Here is a 24,025-nt window from a genome sequence, read left to right as displayed (position 1 = left end):
CAACGGAATGCGTCGAGGAATGTTTCGTTGAGAATAACAGAGCTGTACCTTCGCAGCTCCTCCAAGGTGAACACACCCCTTTGGCTGCTCTCCTGCCTGCCTGACTGCTCTGTCTGTTCTTCCTCCTCTTGTGCCCCACGGAATTTCTCAAAGGCTTCTCACTGAACCGTCTCCCTGCATCTTTTTTATTCACTTAACACTCCTTATACAATTTGTTTTCCTATCAAATCTATATACGTGTGTAAGGTCTGGAACAGTCCACAAGACCACGCTCATTTCTGACAGAACTGTAGGGTCTAGGGGTCCCAAAGCCACCCTCACTACTGACACCAGCTGCAGATTTGGTGCGTCCGAACACCGTGCTCAGTTCCAGGAATTAATATGTGACAAGAACTCACGGAAGACACTGAAGGCAGTTAAACTCATGGTTACAGTTTATTATAGCATAAGGGCTATCACTTAATGTCAGTCACAGGAAGAGACGCCTGGGGCAGAATCAAGGAGGGCCCCAAATTCAGAGCTTCCAAGTGTCCTCTCCCAAAGGACACTGTCGATTCCTCCAGTTAATGACACATGACAATGTACACATAGTACTGCCAACCAGAGCAGTTCACCCAAGCGTTGGGGCCCAGAGTTTTCATTAGGGCTCCGTTATGTAGACGTGGTTGACTGGCAACATGGCAAACCTCAGGGTTCACAAGTGCCGAAAGCCCTCACCCAGTACCCATCACTGTGAGATCACTGTGTGTGGCCCGAGGCCCAGGTAAAGAAGATACTAACCAGGCAGACATTCCAAGGGCTTAGAGACTATCACCTACGAGTTCAGGGCAAAAGCCAGACTTCTCTTTCAGCAATGTTAAATTCTTTACTACACCGGCTGCTTGCCCGCTCTTCTGAGCCCCAGATTCGTATCTCCAGCTGCCTTCTTGATTTCTCCACCAGTTTCGTTAAATTCAAATGAATAAAGTCAAACTCATCCATATTTCCCCAGACCAACTGCCATTTCACTGTTCCTGTTAATAGTACCAAATCCACTTCTTTTCAATAAAGAATTGAGGCAGTTTATAAAACCACAATACAAGATATAAAATTAGAAGGAAACTGGGGTGAAGAAAAAATAGCCCAGAAAAAATAAAATAGAATAATGCTGCAGTGAAGTTAGGACACAGAATGCATGCTGTAAATCCCTGTTCAGTTGTTAGAGATGGACTGCACATTTGGCTCTGGGCTTTTGAACAGCCAAATGATATCTGAAACTAAGAAGAAAAGACAAGCAGTTTCAAAATTCAGAGTCCTTATTTTTTTTCATGATGCCCAGGAAGTACTACTATTCTTCTTCCACTCACCCCAGAATTGAAGACTTGAAATTTTTCTCACTGTTGTCCTCTACGTGCCATGGTTTATCAAATGATAAAGATGCTATCTCTGTGATGTTGTTTGCTTTTGTCTTCTCCTTATATACATATTCTCTCTCTCCAACTCCAGTCATTTAAGATTTCAAATTATTCTTCCTTAAGAACAGCACTTCCCTGTTCAAAACCTGCAATGGTTCCTCACTGCTAAGTTGTTCTTTAAACATTTTTTTCTATCTACAAAGAAATATATGCTCAATGCAGAAAACAAATAAAAGACAAAGTTAAAAAAAAGAGAGATAGAGAAATCCTGCAGTCTAGATATACAATTCCCTAATATTTGACAAATGTATATGCCCTAATTAATACAAAGAACATTTCTCCAAAATCTCAGTTTCCTGATGTAGTCTCCGATTCATGTTCTTTGCCAACTATATATATTGCAATTATTTTCTCCTACTCTGAAGCTGGTCATTTCATTTTTTTAAATGTCTCTCAATCAGCAAAGGACTTTTTATTTGGATGAAATCCAATTTTTAATTTTTTTAACCTTAATACCTCTTGTATTCTCTCTACAAAATCTTCCCCTACTCCAAGACTGTGAAGACTTCTACTTTTTTTCTTTTTGTAAGCCTTATGCTTTTCGTTTTATTTTTAAGTCTATGGGATCCATCACAACCTAAGAAATAGATCTTTTTAAAAATCCACACATTTGCTGTAAGATCAGAAACAAGACAAGGATGTCCTCTCCTACCACTTTTATTCAATCTTGTGCATGGAGCAATGAAGCAAGAAAGAAACTTAAAGAATGCTAAGGAAAAGAAAACTATTTTCAGTTAAATGATAAATGCTTGTGCAGAAAATCCAAAAAATCTACACAGAACACACACACACAAATAGAATTAGCAAACAAATTTAGCACACTTACAGGACACATGGTCAATGAATTAATTATATTTCTACATATCATCAAAAAACAAAAACAAAAGAGAGGAAAAAATTTAAATATGCGCAAGACCTCCACACTAAAAAAACATAAAACATTGCTGAGAGAAATTAAAGGCCTAAATAAATGTGTTACCAAGGCTGTGGCCCCAGAATCATACTCCAGCCCCTCCCTCAAATAGAAACCAATTACTCTTTTTTTTTTCTTTTTAAAAATCTTTTTCTAGAAACCAATTACTCTTTTCTAAGTTTCAGGGGGAAGCTGCAAACAGAAAAAAAAAACAAGAACTGGTTAGAACCAACAAGGCCCAAGATGGCGGAAGATCTGACTTCCAGCAGACCATAAGCCTCATTATACACTCAGTGTAATACATTAGCATGCTAAATGACACACCCCTCAGTGCCTTGACAGTTATGACTGCCACGACAACAACCAGAAAAGCCCAAACAAGGACTGAAGAGGAGAGCTGCATCAGTTCCAGGTCCAAACCATACTCCTGTTCTCTGATAACTCATGAACATTCCTCTCACTCTATCCAAATCCCTCCATTTTACCTCAACCCGCCTATAGATTTGGTGTCTCCACCCGGATTGGCTTGAGAAGTTAATTTGTGAACTAAGTTCCTGCTTCTCCTTTCTTTGGCCATTGAATAAAGTGTGTGCTGTTCCAGTCTCAGCAAGGGTTTCATTACAGCTGCATGAAACTGATGGAAAAAGAACCTCTCTGGACGAGACCAGGGGTCTCAGCCTGGGCTAGAACCCTGGCGTGAGTCCAGCTGACCAATTTGGTAATAAATGGACACAGAGATGTTAGTGGTGCCTGGGAGGAAGAAATTTCCTCTACCTTTCTAGGTTGTTCTAGCTGGTCTAAGAATTAAATTGACAGGTTAAAAGGAGAAAATCAAACAACAGTTTAATGACGTGTGTATATACAGGAGAGGCCCAGGAAAACTGAGTAACTCTCCAAAACGACCAAAGCCCTCATCTTAAATACCATCTTCAGGATGTCGTGGGTAGTGATTTGGGACTTCAAAGGGAAGGAAGGCCATTCACATGGAGATGGAAAAGCAAATACTTGGTAAATGGCTGTGACACAGACACAGAGCCACAGAGCGGACTCTGATTTCTAGGCTCTGCTGACTCCCCCATGACACCTAGCCCACATTCTTTGCAGACACCTCTGATGACAGTTCTATTCCTGTCAGGGAACATGCCCTCTATCTAAGTTCTTTTAGGCATTTGGGGGAAAGTCAAAGTTTCTTCCTGAGTCTTTTGGGCCTTTTCAGCTGGAAATAATCCACATGCCAAAGAGACTTCAGGGATGGCAAATTTTGCTCCTCTACAATGGATTAGAAGATCAATACTACTAAACACATGTCTAAAATATTTGTATTTATAAGCTGAGGCTGACATTATACATAAATACAAAGGAACTAGACAAGTCAAAACCCATTCTGGAAGAGAAGCACAAAGTTGGAGGGCATCCACTACCCAGTTCAAGACTTACTATATAAAGCTACACAAATCAAGGCAGTGTGGAATAAGAGCACCAACAGACCAAAAGTGGAATGGAACAGAAAAGAGTCCATAAATAGACCCTAATACATACAGTGAATTTATTTACAAAGGCACCAGGCAATTCCATAGGGAAAGAAGTGTCTTTTCAACAAATGGTGCTACAACAACTAGACATAAAAGTATACAGAAAAGAAGAAACCTCCACACCAACTTCACACCTTACTGCTGACATTTTGGTATAGCTCTTTCACCCTAAATACAATTTTAAAAAGAGAGCTGATCATACCACAAAGGTTCTTTTGCCTTTTAATGGCCAACATTAAATTTTGAGACTTAGTAAAATTCAACCTGTGTAATCTTGTGGGATCTCAGTTCCCTGACCAGGGATTGAACCTGCACCCTCGGCAGTGAAAGCGCCAAATCATACCCACTAGAACGCCAGGGAACTCCCAAGGGTTCTTTTTCTATTCTGCCTTCCTTCAGGTTTTTTAAAAAAACGTATTTCTAGATGATGTTTTAATTTACTTCACGTATAAATTTCTCATCCTCATATTTATCCTCTACATGATGCTGCCAAATTACTCTTCAACCTAATCTATAGGTTGCCCATTTTGTAGGAAAACAAAAGCTTCTCAGAGACACCTCTCCCAGGCTCCAGGATTTGGCCAGAGAAATGCCCACCCCCATCAATAAAGTCCAATTCTTTTTAACTGGCAAGGCCCCCTTTACATTTTCTATAAAGTCTCTTCTTTTACCTCTAACCAAATACAACTTCATTCCCTTCATATCCTCACCAATTTTCCTTTTTCTCCTCTTATAATTAGTTAACCATACAAAAAAGGTGAAGAAAGGCGCTTAAGTAGCTTCTTAATCTAGTCCATTCATTCATTCATTCCATAGTCAACAGGCCAGATTGTTCTATCTTGGTTCTAGTGAGGAGCAGGAAGCAACAAGACAGGCAAGGCTCTGCTGTGAAGGAGCTTATATTCTACTGGCAAAGTCTATAAGGCCATGAACTCCTAGAAAATACAGATTGTTTCTCATTTATCTTTACAACCCCTGTAGTAAAACACAACACTTTACAAATAGGAAAGCCTCAAAGAATTCAATTGTTAGGCTAACTAAAGCTTAGTGATCAATAAATACCCATGTCAGTAGTGATTCACAGCAAGGGGCCTGACAGGTGTTGGAATTGCCTCAGTCTCCACGAAAGGAATGCAATGAAGCCTCATGTAATAAATTCAAGGGCATACTACCGTCTTCATATAGTTAAGCAGAGTCTCTTCTCAAGGCTTCAAGTAAGCCAAATTAAGCCTACTAATTTTTAAAAATGCATACAACTGTGGTGAATTAAGTATTCATGCAGAATTAGTGGTTTTAAGGAAAAGAACTGTGAATGAATAAAGGTTATCTTTTACTTATCTCAAAAAGAACAGAAACTAAAGACCACATTTCTGGATGGACCTGGAGATTATCGTACTAAGTGATGTAAGTCAGACAGAGAAAGACAAATAAATGATGTCGCTTATATGTGGAATCTAAAAAAAAAAAGATGCAAATGAACTTATTTTCAAAACAGAAACAGACTCACAGACTTAGAAAATGAATTTATGGTTACCAGGGGAGAAGGGGGGCGGTGGGGATAGATTGGGAGTTTGGGATTGTCACGTACACACTGCTATATTTAAAATAGACAACCAGGGACTTCCCTGGCGGTCCAGTGGTTAACACTTCGCCTTCCAATGCAGGGGATGCAAGTTCAATACCTGGTCAGGGAGCTAAGATCCCACATGCCTCGGGGCCAAAAACCAAAACATAAAGCAGAAGCAATATTGTAACAAATTCAGTAAAGACTTGAAAAATGGTCCACATCAAAAAAAAAAAACAAAAACCTTAAATAAATAAATTAATCAATTAATTAATAAAATAAAACAGACAACCAACAGGGACCTACTGTAAAAAAAAAAATTAAAAAGATTACATTTTCATAAAATATTTGAGCTACATGACACCATTTCTAAGGCAACTTCGTGTAATGTATACTGCTTTTTCTTCTTAAAAAAAAAAAACAAACAAAAAACCTGAAGCTATAAAATAGTCATAAGTCATAGATTCTGGGCAGAGAAAGAAGACCAATAAGAAATTAAACCACCAACATTAAATTTTGAGACTTAGTAAAATTCAACCTGTGCAAACTTTTCACAAATGGAAAGTGAACACACAAGGGTAAAGGCAATTTGTGTATAAGGAAGCCATTTGACATTTTTCTAGTGTGCAAGCATTCATATTGTTTACCCTATGTTTTGAAGAAGATATTCCCAAATTCCCACAGAAGAGCTCGGGGGCACTGTGGATGATTTTAAGAAAATTTAAAGCAGAAATAAAGGGTCTGTACTCTGATTTGTGTGTCCTTCATGGCATGTCAACCTCCTCACCCTGACACGCCTTCTCAGATACACAGGTAACACCAGTGCTGTCCTGCCCTTAGTTGAAGCTTAACACCAGAGACAATTTCTTCACCCAACCAGAAATACTTACTGCACAGTAGATGGTTCAAATGCAGTGGGATTAACAAAACATACAGCCCTTGACCACAGGAAATCTTTCAGACTGAGGAGAAGGAGCTCAGAAACAAACGCAAAAATAAATGTATAATCACACATCATGATGAGTGCTACGGGGGTGGGGAGTGGAGACTACTGTGGGTGATAAAGGAAGAGGCCTAAATAAGATGTGATAGGGATTTAAAGAAGGCATAAGGAAATGACACGTTTCAGTACCAAGTCAGACCACAACTATGTTGAAATCGATGTCTCCAAAAACGATGCAAGTGATAAACTGTATACAAGGTGCCAACTTACCTAAAAATGATTTAGGAGAGCCACAAAACAGGATCTCCAAGGAGTCAGTCAGTGCAGGCAAGCATGATACACCAAAGCGATGTTCCTACTTTCACCATTTACTCGTCCTTGGAGTAAATACGTGCTGAGCATTCTGGGGAAATTTTAGAACACAGGTAGTTCAAAGCAGTAATTCCCCTTACACAGCAAATCAGTCACACAGTGTGAAGTGAAGGCAAGGGTCACTTCTCTTAGTCACAGATTTGGAGTTTTAGAGGAATGGTACATGCCTCAGGTGAGCCATCCTTAGCTTCAATGTGCAGAAAAATCACTGGATGAACCTGTTAAATACTTGGAGGCCGGGTCCTACTCCCAAGGATTCCAATTCAAGACTTAAGAGTCCAGCCTAGAAACGTTCTGATGCAGGTGGTACAGGTCACACTCTGAAAACCCACATTAGACTAAAACCTCCCCAGAGGAGGAGGTTTTGCCCTGATGAAGAGGCTTTCAGCTTAAAAAAGCAAGCAAGTACAATATTACACAGGGGCCCCCTAGAACTGTTTGCTTACAGGCTGACCCTGTGCCTGACCCTTGTTATACTCTGGGCTTGGAAGAAAAAGTCGGAATAAACCACAGAGCCTGCTGCTACAGTTCCTGCCCCAGACAACTGACCAGAGGTAACACAGAAGAACAAGGAGAGAGAGAAGCAGTGCTGACCACTCTGTCTGCAGAGGCCAGAGAAACACGCGTACCACAAGCGAGGCAGTTAAGACCGCTAAGGGGGTCAGCACAAAAGTACAGACGGGGACACACCCGAGAAGAGAATGATGGAACAAAAACAGAACTAAGGAAAATAAAATTCGTATTTCTTAAGAATCTTCTATGTATCAGGCAGTATGCCCTACTGCACATATGTGTCTCATTTTATTCCTCAAAAAATCATCATTGATAGGTGCTGTTATATATTCTATTATATGGAGAGATGATATTATAGATGAAGAAACTAATAAAGCCTAGAGCAAAGGTAACTTGTCTGAAGATACAGAAATGGAAAGCAACAGGGCCAGATTTTGAACCCAGCTCTTTCAGACTCCAAAGTCCATATTCCGCCCCCTGGACTCGTGGGTAGGAACATGCTAGCTGTGAAGAAAGGAAAAGAAGACTCCCAGGCCGCAGAGACTGCCAAGTACAATAGAAAGGAGCAAAGAATAATGCATTAGCAATATCAGAACTTTAAATAGTGGCCTTTTTGTTAAAAAGGAGTTAAGTTTCACAAGCTTTGAATAAGGAAAGACTTGAAAAGGTAAAGAGGTAAAAAGAAGGTAAAAAGTTAAGATACAATTTGGTTCATCATGAATGATTCAGAATTGCAGGAACCCAAATGCTTATTGCAGCTAAAGGTAGGTGATGGGATTCCAGGTGACCTTCCACACTCCGACCCCCAAAACACCTATAACTCCTATGATGAACAAAAATGTCTTTTGTAAAGAGAGAGAGAGAAGATGTGGTATATTTTGTTTCTGTTGATGTTTTATTTTATTTCAGGACTATTAAGAACTGGCTGGTGAGGCAGAGGTTCTCCAAGAATGAAGTCAAAGGAAACAAGCGGAGACGTGAAGTGACAGAAGAGAGACAAGCCACCTCCACAGACTAAGCAAAACATACCCTTAGACTGTGAAAGGCAGCCCTCCTCTTCCCTCTTCCTGAACTCACTCCACAGCCCTTAGGTACTGCCAAGCAACAAAGGACATCTAAGGACAGGCTAGGTGTTGAGGAGAGGGGAGACATGTCCAAAACGGCAGTGACATACAAGGAAATTAATCTAGTCAGTAAACATAATGAGGATAATGACAGCCTAGTCTCTTACTGCCAAAGAAAGAAACTATAGATATGGTAAGGATAAAACTGAGCTGAATCCCCCAGCATTACAGTGGAAATGAGATATATTAAACTCATGGATTTTAATATATGCATAAATAAAAACAGAAATAAATATTTAGAAATATATACACAAAGGAAGTGTGTGTGTCCTTAGCTCTGTGCTAAGAGACCTAGAAGCAGTGACACCCCAATAGTAATGATCTCATCTAATGCCCAGATCTTGTTTTCTAAATACTGTTCTTCTTTAAAAGAAACCAGGGATCTTTGTGGAGAGAGCTGATTCCAGGGCTGGCATACAGATAATACAAGATGAACTGGGAACATCTTTTTTTTTTTTTTTTTTTTTGATTAATTTTTATTGGAGTACAGTTGCTATGCAATGTTGTGTTAGTTTCTACTATACAGCAAAATGAATCAGCTATGCATATATCCCCTCTTTTTTGGATTTCCTTCCCATTTAGGTCACCACAGTGCATTAAGTAGAGTTCCCTGTGCTATACAGCAGGGGTCCCCAACCCCTAAGCCGCCGACTGGTACCGGTCCACAGCGTGTTAGGAACCGGGCCGCACAGCAGGAGTTGAGTGGCGGGCGGGCAAGCTAAGCTTCATCTGCCACTCCCCATCACTCGCATTACCGCCGAACCATCCCCCCACCCCACCCCCGGTCCGTGGAAAAATTATCTTCAATTAAACTGGTCCCTGGTGCCAAATAGGTTGGGGACTGCTGCTATACAGCATGTTCTCGTTAGTAATCTATTTTATACATAGTATCAATAGTGTATATGAGGAACATCTTATTTGAAAGTAAGAAAGGATTTAAAGAATGATAGGGGGGCTTCCCTGGTGGCGCAGTGGTTTAGAATCCGCCTGCCAATGCAGGGGACACAGGTTCGAGCCCTGATCTGGGAAGATCCCACATGCTGTGGAGCAACTAAGCCATCCGTATGCCACAACTACTGAGCCTGTGCTCTAGAGCCTGTGAGCCACAACTACTGAGCCCGTGTGCCACAACTACTGAAGCCTGCGTGCCTAGAGCCCGTGCTCCACAACAAGAGAAGCCACTGCAACGAGAAGCCTGCGCACCACAACGAAGAGTAGCCCCTGCTCACCACAACTAGAGAAAGCCCGTGCACAGCAACGAAGACCCAACGCAGCCAAAAATAAATAAATAAAATTTAAAAAAAAAGAATGATAGGGACTTTTCCCATCAACAGAAGAATGGATAAAGAAGACAAGGTACACACACACACACACACACACACACACACACACACACACACACACACAGCGGAATACAACTCAGCCATTAAAAAGAATCAAATTTGCAGCAACATGGATGGACTTGTAGGGCACTGTGCTAAGTGAAATAAGTCAGAGAAAGAGAAATACTGTACGATATCACTTATATGAGGAATCTAAAAATTACAACAAACTAAAACTAGTGAACAAAAAAGAAGCAGACTCACAGATATAGAGAACAAACTAATGGTTACCACCAGTGGGGAGGGGGGTAAGGGCAATACAGGGGTGGAGGAGTGGGAGGTATAAACTACTGGGTGTAAGACAGGCTCGAGGATGTACTGTACGCAACATGGGGAATATAGCCAATATTTTGTAATAACTGTAAATGGAAAGTAACCTTTAAAATTGTAAAACAAAATTTTAATTAAGTTAAAAAAATAAGCGTTTACATTTATGCTAAACTAAAAAAATAATAATAAATAAAACAAATGACACAGCTTTATACGTACTGATACAGAGTGACTTCTAATATATACTGTGAAAAAATAATGTGTAGAACAAAAAAGAATGATATGAACTTTTCAAAAGGACAGAGAATCAACCTGAAGGGGCTCCTAATGGCCAGGTTGGGAAAATCTAAGCATCAAAACAAATAAGGAGAGTAAATGATTATAACCCACTGAGTAAAAAGGAAATCTATGAATGAGTACATCTGAGATACACAGACAGATGGATGGGAGGGAGGGTTAGGTAGAATAGAGGGAGAGAAAGAAAGAAGAGGAAGAAGGAAGTAAATTTCTTGAAAAAAGAATATTTACAAAGGTTCAAAGTAACTCTCAACAAAATGTTTATTAATTACCAGGGGGTAAAGAGTAACTTTACAGTAGAGCTATCTGGCAGACACCAACCTGAACAAGTGATTGACATCAACTGTACTGGTATAAATCAAAACCATGTACCATCTGATAGGATTCAATGAGAAGAACACTTCTCAGAGAACAACACTATTTTGGTATTCCAAATTGAGAAAACATTATACAAAATAATTGGCCTGCATCTTCAAAAATGTCAAAGCCATAAAAGCCCAGAAAAGACTAAGGAACTGTTCCAGACTAAGGGAAGAAGAAAACAAAATGCAATATGGTTCTTCAATGGATCGGTTTCACAAAAATAACAATACTGGGCAACTGGCAAAACTTGAATGGAGTCTGAGGACTGAATGGTAGAAGTATATCAACATTAACTTCCTGATCTTGATAGTCGTATTGTGGTTAACATAGGAGAACGTACTTGATTGTAGGCAAAACATACTAAAGTACTCAGGGGTGATAAAGCATCGTGTTGGTAACTTAAATTCAACCCTTTCCAGTGGGAAAGTTATCTAGTCTATTGGGGGGGTGGGGGCATTTCTTTTCCCAGGCATTCCCAATCAACTCCATGGGCTCCTTGAAAGCATTTGTCAGTTATCTTAAACACCTGTTATGGTCTATACCACAAAAGAGCCAGGTGTGAGGCAAATATTCTCATTCCAGCAGTGGGGAGCCTATGACCTGAAGAGAACAGTTCCTTCACACCAACGTAATGTTTTGGCCTAAGCAGCAAAATCAAGACAGTTGTCCGCATTTCCTCTTCAAATAACTTCATTTTCAAACGAAGAAATGCAGATTAAGAGGGAGGATGGAAAACATCTTCTTTTCCATATTAAAAGGCATAGATCTTTACCTTTGGGGTCATAATCACTACTCAAACAAATGCTAAAGATCAACATTCCATTTTCTAAGGAAAACATGATTCTATGTGTAGAAATCTACACCTATGGAAAAATCACGTTAGAGCGTGATTCTTAAACTTTTCAGAGCAGAATGTTAACTTTTGCTTACTCGTAACTAAAAAGTACATTGTTCCTTAACCAACACACAAAGGGCCTGCAATCACTAGATAAATTGATACTAAGATACAACAGAGCCAAAGAGTCATTAATGCTTTATGGCCTGAACATGTGTGCATCTCCTGCCATCTATTCTTAAGCCGTATAGAATCTGATTTACATTTTCCTTAATTTGTAGCAGATAAATGTCTCATCAACTGTTCAGAAGCTAAGAATTCAGATTGTGATACTTTTCTATTAGAGGGAATTAAAGTCCAAGTGAGTAAGAAGAGGCAGCAAATGGACTGCCTTTCCTTTCTCCTAGATTCTTGGGATCCAGTCTACACAGAGTATGGGGTCTGGATCAAACTGTTTTCAATACTCATCACACAACATGCTTGCCTTTTAGGAGTTTAGCTATATGCTCTTGGTCTTTACGAAACGTCAATACACGAATACTCCACTTGAATAATTTCTATGTATTCCGTGAAATCATAGCTGAAAACATAATCCACTACGTCACAATGGCAGAACCCACAAACTGTCTTTTTCGTTGAGTACAACACCAGGAAACAAATGGACAGACTTTCTTTCCACAGACAATAAATACTATGTAACTCAATGCTGAGCAGAGAAAGGAACAGTTCCTTATTAGTCTTAGCAGCCAAGAAGCTCAAATCCAATGTAGTGAACAGCAAGCAGTTTAATTGGCTCCTCCCGTAGGGGCTTCGTACCCTCTACTGTCTGTGCTCTTCGCAGATGGTTTACTATGTTTTTATCTTTAATAGTCCTGCTTTATACCATCTTTTTAATTCTACCAGCAGATTTAAATCCTCTTGAAAGTACCCAACATATGTACGCACACATGTATTTATTTTCCTTCTCTTACAAATTTTCCTTCTGATATCTCTTATATTTTCAGGTAGCATTCTACACTTAATGATCTAAAAATTTTTAACGATATGGACACCAAGCGGCTAATTTAATAAAGACCAAGGAGTCTGTGTCATTAACCCCCCTCGTCCTCTCCCGGTGGGGAGGGCAGGCGCGTCACCTTTGCAGTAGTCTGCGGGGTCCTCCTGCTCCTCATCGTCTGACCCCAGGATCTCCTCCTCTGGCTCCGGGGGCGCAGGGTCTGCCAGAGGCGGTGGCGGTGGAGGGGGCGGGGGTGGAGGAACCAAGGGAGCTTTCTGTTGAGGCTCCGGCCTGAAACAGAGGAAGGACAATTTCTGTTTACTCAGAAGTAAACCCTGCATTATGAATACACTTGAGAGTTTCTTAATGTGGGAAAAAATAAAACTTGTCACACACTAAGAAGAGATGCTGATTAATGTTGCTTCATCCACTTTAGCTGAATTCAAGTAATGTTTCAAAACACAAGTGGGGGGCGGGGGGGGGGGGTGACTACCCTTATTAACCAAGGAATATTGCTGCAGGCCCATTTTCACTCCAAGTGTCATTATTTCTTAAGTCTTGATAATATTATGAATTGTAAGTGAAATAAGAGTTATCTCCCCACGATACACAGCCTTAGTAGTTAGAACACATCCCCCAGAGATTAGAAAAAGACAGAGGAAAGCAACCCTGGACTTTAAAAAAAGGGCTTATTTTCCATCATTTTAAAATCAGAATTCCTTTCCCCATAGAAACAGTAGGAATGCGGTTAGGTTTCCTGGATAACTCATAAAAGCCAACTAATGTATACTGTAATGTACACCTTGCTTAGCAAGACAAGAACGCTGTCCCAAACTGGAAATTAAACAAAGAAAACATCCACTGCAGTCAAATACAAATACAATCCGTACATCAATGCAAGACTTCCAAAGGTTATTTCTAATTGTTACAAAAAGGCTAAATGTTTAGTATACTCTTTTACAAAAGATAGGAAAACCTATAATACTAAAAACAAATAAACAACTTAAGAGGTTACAGATGTAAACCCTTCAGATATCTAGAATAACTCAGGACATATTAAATACATTTGCTTAGAAGTAAAGCATTCATAATGCAATTCTATAAAATCAAGCTTTCACTTATAAAATTTAACTGCTCCTTCTAGCCACATCCCAATGGGGAATCTTGAACCAAAAGTCTCAACTGGATGCAGAACCCCTCTTGAGCTGCAAGCTGCCCTAACAACAGGACCACCACCGCTCTCCCTGAGCTGGCCATAGCTCTACAGATTAAAAAGTGGGGAGGGAAAAGATACCGAGTGGTAGGCGCAAGGGGGTTCGGCTGATGGACTGTTCCCCAGAGGCAGTTTCAGTGGGATGAAAAGAGGGCCCCTAGTCTGGGGAGCAAGGGGAACCTCACAGCCACTGATGTGGTAGATAACGGCCATTTTTTTTGGCCTGCCCAGTACTGATGTTCCCTTTCTAAAAGCATGTTTTGGAACACTGCTACTCCCTGCACAATGAAAGGCTGGCTCCAGTCCTCTCTCCTCGCTGTGGTACAGCCTAGGGCACAGAGCCCTGGAACCTTGCTTGACAAGGTCAGCCATCACAGGGTGCAAACTATCCTAGCTGCTAGTAAGAGGCAGGGCCAGAGGAGCTGCCCCTTTCTAAGCTGAACCTCTAAATTCTTGCCAAATCTAGGAGCCCCCAAATAGCCTTTAGCACGCTGCCTTCAGCCTAAGGTAGTTACAGCTCATTTATGTGGGTTGCCACCAAAAACTCAAAGTGCCACAGCAAACGAAGGAAGGCAGTAGAAACACCAGTAGTCATGAGGATGGGGTGGGGATCACACCCCACAGGTAACCTTACAGGTCAACACTGGCAAGTATGATTACCTTTGGCAGGACAACTAAAGAATGTTTATAATCTGAAAATGACTTGTACTGATTTCTACTAGCTAGAATTTATGGAGGCTCAAAGTTACAGCTCCCTAGGTAACAGACATTAGGACAATGGTGGTGACAACATTCTGAATTAACCGTGCCTCATGACGGAGTACTGAAAGGGAGTCATCACAACCAAACACCAACATCACTGCCAGGACCTCCAAAAAAATCCCAAGAGACCTTATGGAAGTGCAGTCATCTTTCTGGCAGCCTTGCAAGTGCTCATTTTCTTTTTAATAGACATGCCTTTACTGAAAGTAAAATGGTCCTAGGGAAAAGAGGTCTGAGGAAGGGGAGGTAGGAGAGGAACTGCACCAGTTTCAATGCTTCCCCAAAGGGAAGAGGTTAGAGAAAAGATTTACATGACCCATTCCTGGGGGTGGAATCTATCTATTTGACAAATTTGCTCAACCACAAATACTTTCAAGTTGACTATTTCTTCCTAAGAAATTTTATATGAAAAAATGAAGAGATTCTCTAAATTAAAAAAAAAAAAAACCCCCAAAAAACAACAACACATATTCCCTGTGGAGACTATGTAACAACTAATGAAAAGGGAAGGACTGGAAGATCTTGTTCCACTGGTGCAGGGCGCTGCTACGCTCGACACCACTGATACTTGGGCCAGGAAACTCATGGCTGTGGGTGCTGTTTCGTACGTTGTAGAACGCTGTCAGCCTGGCCTCCAGCCACTACATGTCAGTTGTGATCATCATAGACATGTCCAGAGACAAAGCAACCTAAATGTCCATCAACAGAGGAATGGATAAAGAAGATGTGGTACATATATACAATGGAATATTACTCAGCCATAAAAAAGAATGAATTAATGCCAGCAACATGGGTGGACCTAGAGATTATCATACTAAGTGAAGTAAGTCAGACAGAGAAAGACAAATATATGATATTGTTTATATGTGGAATCTAAAAAAAAAAAGGGTACAAATGAACTTATTTACAAAATAGTAGTAGACTCACAAATGTAGAAAACTTATGGTTACCAGGGGATGAACGGGGCGGGGGATAAATCGGGAGATTGGGATTGACAATATACGTACTGCTATATATAAAATAGATAACTAATAAGGACCTGCTGTATAGCACAGGGAACTCTACTCAATACTCTGTAATGGCCTACATGGGACAAGAATCTTTAAAAAAACCAACACTGGATATATGTATATGTATAACTGATTCACTTTGCTGTACACCTGAAACTAACACAACATTGTAAATCAACTATACTCCAATAAAAAATTTTTTAATCATCACCAAAAAAAAACCTATGCCCAGACACTGACAAATCGGGGGGGGGGGGGGGCAGTGGTGGCAAAATGATGCCCATGTGAGCACCACTTCATCGGTGGCATTTGCTACATATACCTTTACCTCAATGGAATAGACTGTATCTATGATAAGGGAGAAGAGATTCTAATTTTCACATGCCCATTTTCTCTAGTTTGAGAGGCTCGGGTATCTTTATCATAATGTGTGTCTCTTGATGAGCTGCCACGTCACTTGCTTAACAAAATTCTCAGACCCTCTGGTGTCAGGGAGAGCCATGCTGAACAGGCAGGCAGATAGCTCCCCCAAAGCCAGTTCTATCAAGTTAAAGGGATGAGTCAGGGTACCTTGAAATACAGAGGAGGTTGAGTAATGGTGGTGTAATATCTTGACTGGCTATCACATCAAAACATCTAGAACTCTGCTGTCCTCTGGCCCCACGTGGGTGCTGAGCACTTTAAATGTGCCTAGTCCTTACTGAGATGTGTTCTAAGTGTAAAATATGTACTGAATTTCCAAGATTTAGTATAAAAATGTAAAATATTTTATTAATAATTTTATATTTATTACATGTTAAAATAATAATGTTTTGGATATAATAAATTATTAAAATTAAATTCATCTGCTTTTTACTTTTTTTTTAAATGTGGCTACTAGAACACTTTAAATTACAAATGAGGCTCACATTACATTTCTATTAGATGGCACCACTCTAGACCCTCAGATTCAACAATAGCAGAGGAGTGTCCTGGCAGAGATTCCTGGTCACATCAGTGAATATTTTTTTCTGAGGTTTCTCCCAGTAACCTGCTTCACACCAATTATCACCAACTCTCAAATTACCCAGTTCATCACAGTAAGATAAGTACACTGTAACTACCAAATGTTACAGTCCAATCACTGACTCTTTTTCATCCCATCCAGCCTTGTTACTGCCTACCGCACAGGAAAAACACAGTAAATTTGTCTTAGGTCAGATGTACGTAAGAGAGAATGATGCCACACTGTCTTTAAGGCTGGCTTCTTCAAAGTGGTCTCTGGTGGCTTCTACAGCACCTCAAAGCCTGGTTAAATCTCAACTGTTTAAAAGATCAAGAGGTGATCTTACCAAGTGTATACTCATGAAATACATCAAGCGATTAAAAAAAAAAAAGACAACTTTCATTAATCCTATTGAAAACCATCAAGAAGTTATTTCAAAAAACAAACCAAAAAATTATTACATATAAGAATTAATAGGGAGTTCCCTGGTGGTCCAGTGGTTAGGACTCGGCGCTGTCACTGCTGTGGCCTGGGTTCAATCCCTGGTCAGGGAACTAAGATCCTGCAAGCCATGCGGCGTGGCCAGAAAAAAAAAAAAAAAAAAAAAAAAAAAGAATTACTAGAAGCACATAAGCCGTGGGGTGAAAAACTCATAAATATTTTCAACAACAGTGCCAACACTACTAAATGGTGAAAGAATAGTCTTTCAACAAATGGTACTGGGACAAATGGCTATCTGCATACAAAAAAATGTTGTAACCCTACCTCACACAAATACATAAATATTAACTCAAAATTAATAACTTGGGACTTCCCTTGGTGGTCCAGTGCTTAAGACTTCACCCTCCCAAGGCAGGGGCCCAGGTTCAATCCCTGGTCAGGGAACTAGATCCCGCATGCATGTCGCAACTAAAAGATCCCACATGCCGCAACTAAAAGATCCCGTGTAACACAACTAAGACCCAGTGCAGCCAAATAAATAAATAAAAATATTTTTTAAAAATAACTTGCAGGAAAAAAATATGAGTAAATCTCGATTACCTTAGGCTTGGCAATGTTTCTTAGATATGATACTAAAAGCATAAGCAATAGAAGAAAAAAGATAAGACTGGACTTGAACAAAATTAAGAACGTTTGTGTTTCAAAGGGCACCATCAAGAAAGTAAAGATAACCCAGAGAATGGAAGAATATATTTATAAATCATACAGCTTTAAAGAAACTTGTATCTAGAATATAAAAAGAAATTTGTAACACGACGATAGAGACAAATTTTTAAAATTAAAGAAAAGAAGTAGAACAGACATTTCTCCAAAGAAGATATACAAATGACCAATAAGCACATGAAAAGATGTGTAGCATCATTAGTCATTTGGAAAAGGGAAGTCAAAACCACAATGAGATACTACTTCACGTCCAATAGGATGGTTATATTAAAAAAACACCAGGCAACAACAAGTATTGTCAAGAATGAAGAAATTGGAACCATCATACGTTGTAGCAGGAGTATAATATAGCGCAGATGTTTTGGAATATCGTAGTTCCGAAAAACGTTGAATTTAGAGTTACCATAAAACCCAGCAATTCCACTCCTAGGTATATACCCAAGAGAAACGAAAACATCTGACCCCACAAAATCTTTTGTAAAAATGTTCAGAGCAGTGCTATTCAGAATAGATAAAACGCAACAACAATCCAAATGTGCATCAACTGATAGACAGATAAGTAAAATGTGGTATATCCTTACAATGTAATATTATTCAGCAATAAAAAGAAATGAAGTACTGATAATACATGCTACAGAAAGGATGACCCTTGAAAACATTACACTAAATGAAAAACACGAGTCAGAAAAGAACACATGTTGAATGATGCCATTTTATATCAAAATGTCCAGAATAGGGAAATTTGTAGAGTGTATTAATGGTTGCTTAGAGTTGGGAGCAGGGGAAGAGAGAAGAGAAATGGAGATTGACTGTTAATAGATACGGGGGATTCTTCAGGAGGCATGAAAATGTTCTAATGTGGTGATGGTTATACAACCATGTGAATATACTAAAAAAAACTGAACTGCATACTTTAAATGTCTAAGTTGTATGGTATTTGAATTATACCTCAAAAAGCCGTTTTTTAAAAAGCAAAAAACTATATGACTACATAATACCTTTTAATATCCACCTTATACCTTAATAAAGTATATGCTTCCAAGAAAAATCAGAAATATCTACATTTAGATTTAAGCAATCTATATGCATGGTCTCTTTTACAAATGCCTAGTACATTCACAGTGAAAAACAACATGTAGTTCTGTAAAAAGTAGAGAGAGTCTATCTAATCATCTGAAGTTTATATAAGGCACTAGTAATTTAAGAACGTGTATGTATACATAAGAAAATGTACCAACTCAGTGACTGGAATAAAAAATTTAGAAAGCAAAATTCCAACTAGTCATTCATATTTTTCACGAAGAACTGTATTTATTTTGCCCTACATAAAACATAACTAAATATTCTAATCATTACTCCAAATAGGGCTATCATAAAAATGCAGGTTAAAAAAAAACACAGAATATTTTTCTTTAAATATTATATTAGAATACTAAGATTATTTTATCATGCTTATCGACTTCATATTATATTTTTAATGTACATTTGCTCTATTAGTAAAGTGAGGAAAAACTGAACGACCCCAGCAAAATGCGTACATCATCTGCTCTAAATTGCCATGGCAACCAGATGGGAGTTCTTTGATTTCCTTCCAGCTGCTATTTCTTTTCTATTCCAGCAGAGAAAAACAAGTAAACTTCACATTTGGCAGAAAAAGAAGTACTTTCCTTTGTTATCAGCTTAAATGGCAACTGACACCATTTAAGAAATTAATTCAGTTAATCTTTAACCAAAACATAAAGAAAAGGAATCCCAAACCAATTTCTTCAGGTAGTATTCTAGGGACATTAACATAAAGTCAAATTTCTTTTTCTTTCCTCCTATGTCGACAGCCTAAATCTAAAACTCACTCTCTTCCTCCCACCTTCCTTCTCACTCTTCCCCTCTTGGTGGTAATTGTCAGCCTGAGAAACATGCAATCTGGCATTTCTACTTAAGGACAGAATCAATCAGTATATACTTTCTCTCAAAATAGCTCATCTAAAAAGGCTGGCTGCTGTAGCACTCGGTAAAGTCCCACAGCTAGGGAGGAAAAAGCCACAATGATTTCATGTATTCCTCTCCAATGAAAAGAGAATTTCTAAACTTTGTATAAATCAAACCTAAATGTGAAGTGTCTGCTATGGTAGGCAGAATTCTAAAATGAGCCCCAATGACCCTTGCCCTGTGTAATTCCCTGTTCCTCTGAGTGTGGGTAGACCTGTGAATATGATATCACTCTTGTAATTATGTTATGTTATATAGCAAAAGGGCAGGTACACTGGGTGGGCCTAACCTAACCACATGACCCTTTTTACAGGTGAGGGTTTTCTCTGGCTGGTCACAGAAAAAGTCAGGGGCGTGCTTGAGCTAGCCTGGAAAAAAGCAAACATTCATGTCAGGAACTGCCCATTAGGGCCACAGAGCAAGGAATTACGGGTGGCCTCTAGGAGTGAGAGTGGTCCCCAGCCAACAGCTACAAGGATAACAAGAACTTCAGTGCAAGGAAGAGTTCTGCCAATAACTAGCCATCTTAAAAGAGGACTCCAATCCCCAAACGAGAACTGCAGCCTTGGCCAGCAGCCTGGTTTCAGTCCAGTGAGAAACCAGCCACCTGTGCAGCCCTAACTTCTGACCTACAGAACTGTGAGCTAATAAACAGGTATTGTTTTCACCTGCTAAGTGTGTGGTAATTTGTGCAGTAATAGAAAATGAATAGAGCTGCCAAGTTCTCAATAAGTAATAGAGTAGTTCACTTTAAATTATCAGATTTTGGCCTCAACCAAATCTGGGGTTTTTTAAATAATTGAAATGATCAGAGGAATTAAGAAGCTGGGTAATAAGAATGTGACAGCCAATTCTCTTTGGGGCATAGGCAAGTTAAAAAAAAAAAGAAAGGAAAACAAAACCTTATTCCCCAAATTCTAACAGAAACAATCATAATTCCAAGCCAGACACTTTACATGGTCTTATATTCTAAGACTGTGTTGTCTTCTAGAACACTGAACATAGTGAAAATGTAAGTAAATCACACCTGCTTCCCAACTAAACTACACCTCAGACAACAAACGAGTTGACTATTTGACCACCTAACAACATATATATGACGGAGCTATAGACTTCCCATCCACCTGTATTATTAATATTTCATAAAACAGTGTGGGGCCTGGCAGCACACGTTATTACTACTGAAGAAGAGAAAGGCAGACAGAAAAGTTTAATCCAGAGCCCAAAAGCGTGTAAAAATGGCATCCATTGATTCCACAAATACTCAGAATAGCATATAACAGCGGTCCCCAGCCTTTCTGACACCAGGGACCAGTTTCGTGGAAGACAATTTTTCCATGGGATGGGGTCGGGATGATTCAAGTCCATTACGTTTATTGTGCACTTTCCTTCTATTATTATTACATTGTACTATATAATGAAATGATTATACAACTCACCATAATGCAGAATCAGTGGGAGCCCTGAGCTTGTTTTCCTGCAACTAGATGGTCCCACCTGGGGGTGACAGGAGACAGTGACACCTGAAGCGTGTGGCTTATGTCCAGTCTACTCCGTAAGATGCAGCTTGTCACTTGCCACTCACTGATAGGGTTTTGAGACGAGTCTGCCAGCAGTTGATTTATTATGGTCTCTGTGCAGTCAAACCTCTCTGCTAATGATAATCTGTATTTGCAGCCGCTCCCCAGTGCTAGCATCACCGCCTCAGCTCCACCTCAGATCATCAGGCATTAGATTCTCATAAGGAGCGCGCAACCTAGATCCCTCACATGCGCAGTTCACAGTAGGGTTCGTGCTCCTGTTAATGCCACCACTGAATTGACAGGAGGCGGAGCTCAGGCGGTAATGCGAGTGACGGGGAGCAGCTGTAAATACAGATGAGGCTTCACTCGCCCGCCGTTCACCTCCTGCTGTACGGCCGGGTTCCTAACAGGTCACCAACTGATATCAGTCCGTGGCCCGGGGGTTGGGGATCCCTGGCGTATAGCATGCACCATGACGTGTACCGGGGTACAAAGGAGCCCAGCACTGAGGGATGCATGGTCTAGCAAGAGGGCTCTAGAGAAATGCCTGTAAACACATGAATATGGGAACATAACTGCTCCAAGTGTTGTTATAGAGGAGGAGGTGGCAGAGGGCTGAGCCAGAAACATCTACATGCTGGGAGTGATCTTAGAGACAGAACAGAATGAGGCACAGGGGGTGAAGGGGGGTGGCCAAGGCCCAGGAACAGGGTGATGAGAGGCACAAAGGCCTAAACTAGCCTAGTGTGGCTGGAGACAGGGAAGAGGTTCAGCAGCAGTCAGCTGACAGAGGAATGATCTACAGTTCTGAGGAATTCGGGCTCTATCCTTAAGGCAAGTAGGAGCCACTGAAATACAATTTTAGGACCAGAGAGTTGCTCTCTGCAAAAAACATGAAATTGGTATACAGAATGGGTAGAAAGGATAAAAGACAGAAGCAGGGAAACTAGTGAGGTGTCCAAGGAGGAAATGATGAAAACCTGAACTCAGAACTCAGTAATTCATTTGCTGGAGGTGGGTATCTGTCTCCTAGGTTTCTGATAGTAAGATAGTGTTAGCATTAATTTGGAGAGAGAACACAGCAGGAGGAAGAGGAATGGTTTGCAGTGAAAGCTTACTTCTGTTTCAGCTCATCAGAGTTTGAGGGGCATGTGGGATGTCCAGCATTGTAGAAATACAGTGGACTGCTTGGTATATAGAATCTATAGTTAAAAAATAAAGGTTTAGGCTGCAAATAGAAACAGAGGTCATGAGTAAACAGCTGGTAAACAATGCCTTTTCAAGCATGTGAGAGTGCCAAAGAGAACTGAGGGGTTAAAGAGACAAGAGCAAGGCCTAGTTAAGAGCTAACATACCAGGTTAGTCAAACCACCAACAGATTCTAGCCTTCCTGGTTCATGATCTGCAAGCAGTGACCCATAGCATAATCACCAAGATAAATTCATAAATTTCAAAGACAGATTTTGGAGAATATATAAGTTTTACCTCATATAAGCCTACCTTTTTACATTAGGACGAGATATACATATAAAAACTAGCAAACTAAGGACCCGTGTGTTTCTATCTAAAAGGCTCTGTTTGTAGGCAATCTGAAGCCAGCTGGGTACAGGGTAAGCTGCTGCTACAAAAAAAAAGGGCGAGGCGGGGGGGAGGAGAATTGTTTACTAAGACCTGTACGTTGATGAAACTTAACTAGAACAACTGCCTCATGCTACTCAGGAAATAATGCAAGATGTACCACTTTGAACATGGCTTCTGCACACCTCCACAAGATTTAAATCAAAAAGCAACTATAATTATATGACACAATAGCCACTAGCCAAATTAAACAGAATAAAATTTAAGATTCAGTTCTTCCGTCACTCTAGCCTCATTTTAAGGGCTCAAACAGCCGTGACCACATACAGCTGGTGACTATGGTACTGAACAGTGCAGATAATAGACCACTTCCATCATCACAGAAAGTTCTACTGGGCAGTGCTGCTCTAAGCAACACTTTCGCAACATGAACCTCCTCTAGCATAGCATTACTTTTAATAAGTAAATAAAATTAACTGAAAAGAGTTTGGAACATTTTTTTATACAGCCCACCATTGGAAATTTTAGCCGTAAAATTATAAACAGGAAGAGTATATTCATTTTTAATTTGACAGATGATTCCAATATTTGAATATCCTCTAGCTCAGCACACCTCCTTACTGGAATTCACCTGATACTCACAGTGACAATGTCTGCAAATAGCAATATATTGGGGCCTAAACGTCCATCAATGGGAGACTTGTTAATAACATGATGATAGATTATGGCACATGCATACAACATAACTCTTCTATAAAAAATGAGGCAAATGAAATTCAGAAAATTCCATCCACAATAGCATCAAAAAGAATAAAACACAGAGCTCCGGCGGCAACCGTGGCGTATACCAGCCTCGCGGTGCCTCTCATCGTGATGCGCGTGTTCTGGGGCTTCGTCGGCTTCCTGGTGCCCTGGTTCGTCTCTAAGGGTCCCAACCGGGAAGTAAGCATCACCATGTTGGTGACCTGTTCCGTTTGCTGCTATCTCTTTTGGCTGATTGCAATTCTGGCCCAACTCAACCCTCTCTTTGGACCACAGTTGAAAAATGAAACCATCTGGTACCTCAAGCATCACTGGCCTTGAGGAAGAAGACCTGCTCGCCAGTGCTCAGTCACTGAGGCCACAAAGAGAACTCCTCTAGATGCAAAATCACCTCCATACCCAGACCACCTTCCTTAACTCACCCGTTTTAGCCATCAACTGCCTTAAATGTTCCCACCACATTTGAATGCCTTATTCTACAGT

The 24,025-nt window shown here is 40.1% G+C and overlaps 1 protein-coding gene across 16 annotated transcripts in view; it reads right to left on the bottom strand.

Annotated features, from left to right (window-relative positions):
• The window catches only part of SRPK2 (SRSF protein kinase 2), a gene marked incomplete at its 5' end in the record, with an annotated part of 222,027 nt that overhangs the window by 60,932 nt on the left and 137,070 nt on the right, over positions 1-24,025 (bottom strand). For 14 of the 16 annotated variants that reach the window (XR_014246860.1, XM_082399781.1, XM_082399793.1 and 11 more), the window contains one exon: positions 12,699-12,850. The exons of 1 other annotated variant lie outside the window; for it this stretch is intronic. Coding sequence is in view for 13 of the 15 variants with exons in the window: in XM_082399781.1 (XP_082255907.1) it covers positions 12,699-12,850 (152 nt within the window). Of the gene's footprint in view, positions 1-1,346; positions 1,590-12,698; positions 12,851-24,025 lie in introns of those variants that run through there. One more of the 16 variants, XM_082399787.1, reaches the window with a different exon arrangement.

This window comes from Balaenoptera borealis (genome assembly GCF_965194805.1).
Source record: "Balaenoptera borealis genome assembly, chromosome: 7".
In the NCBI taxonomy this organism is placed as follows: Eukaryota; Metazoa; Chordata; class Mammalia; order Artiodactyla; family Balaenopteridae; genus Balaenoptera; species Balaenoptera borealis.
This window is presented reverse-complemented; position numbering and strand designations above follow the sequence as displayed.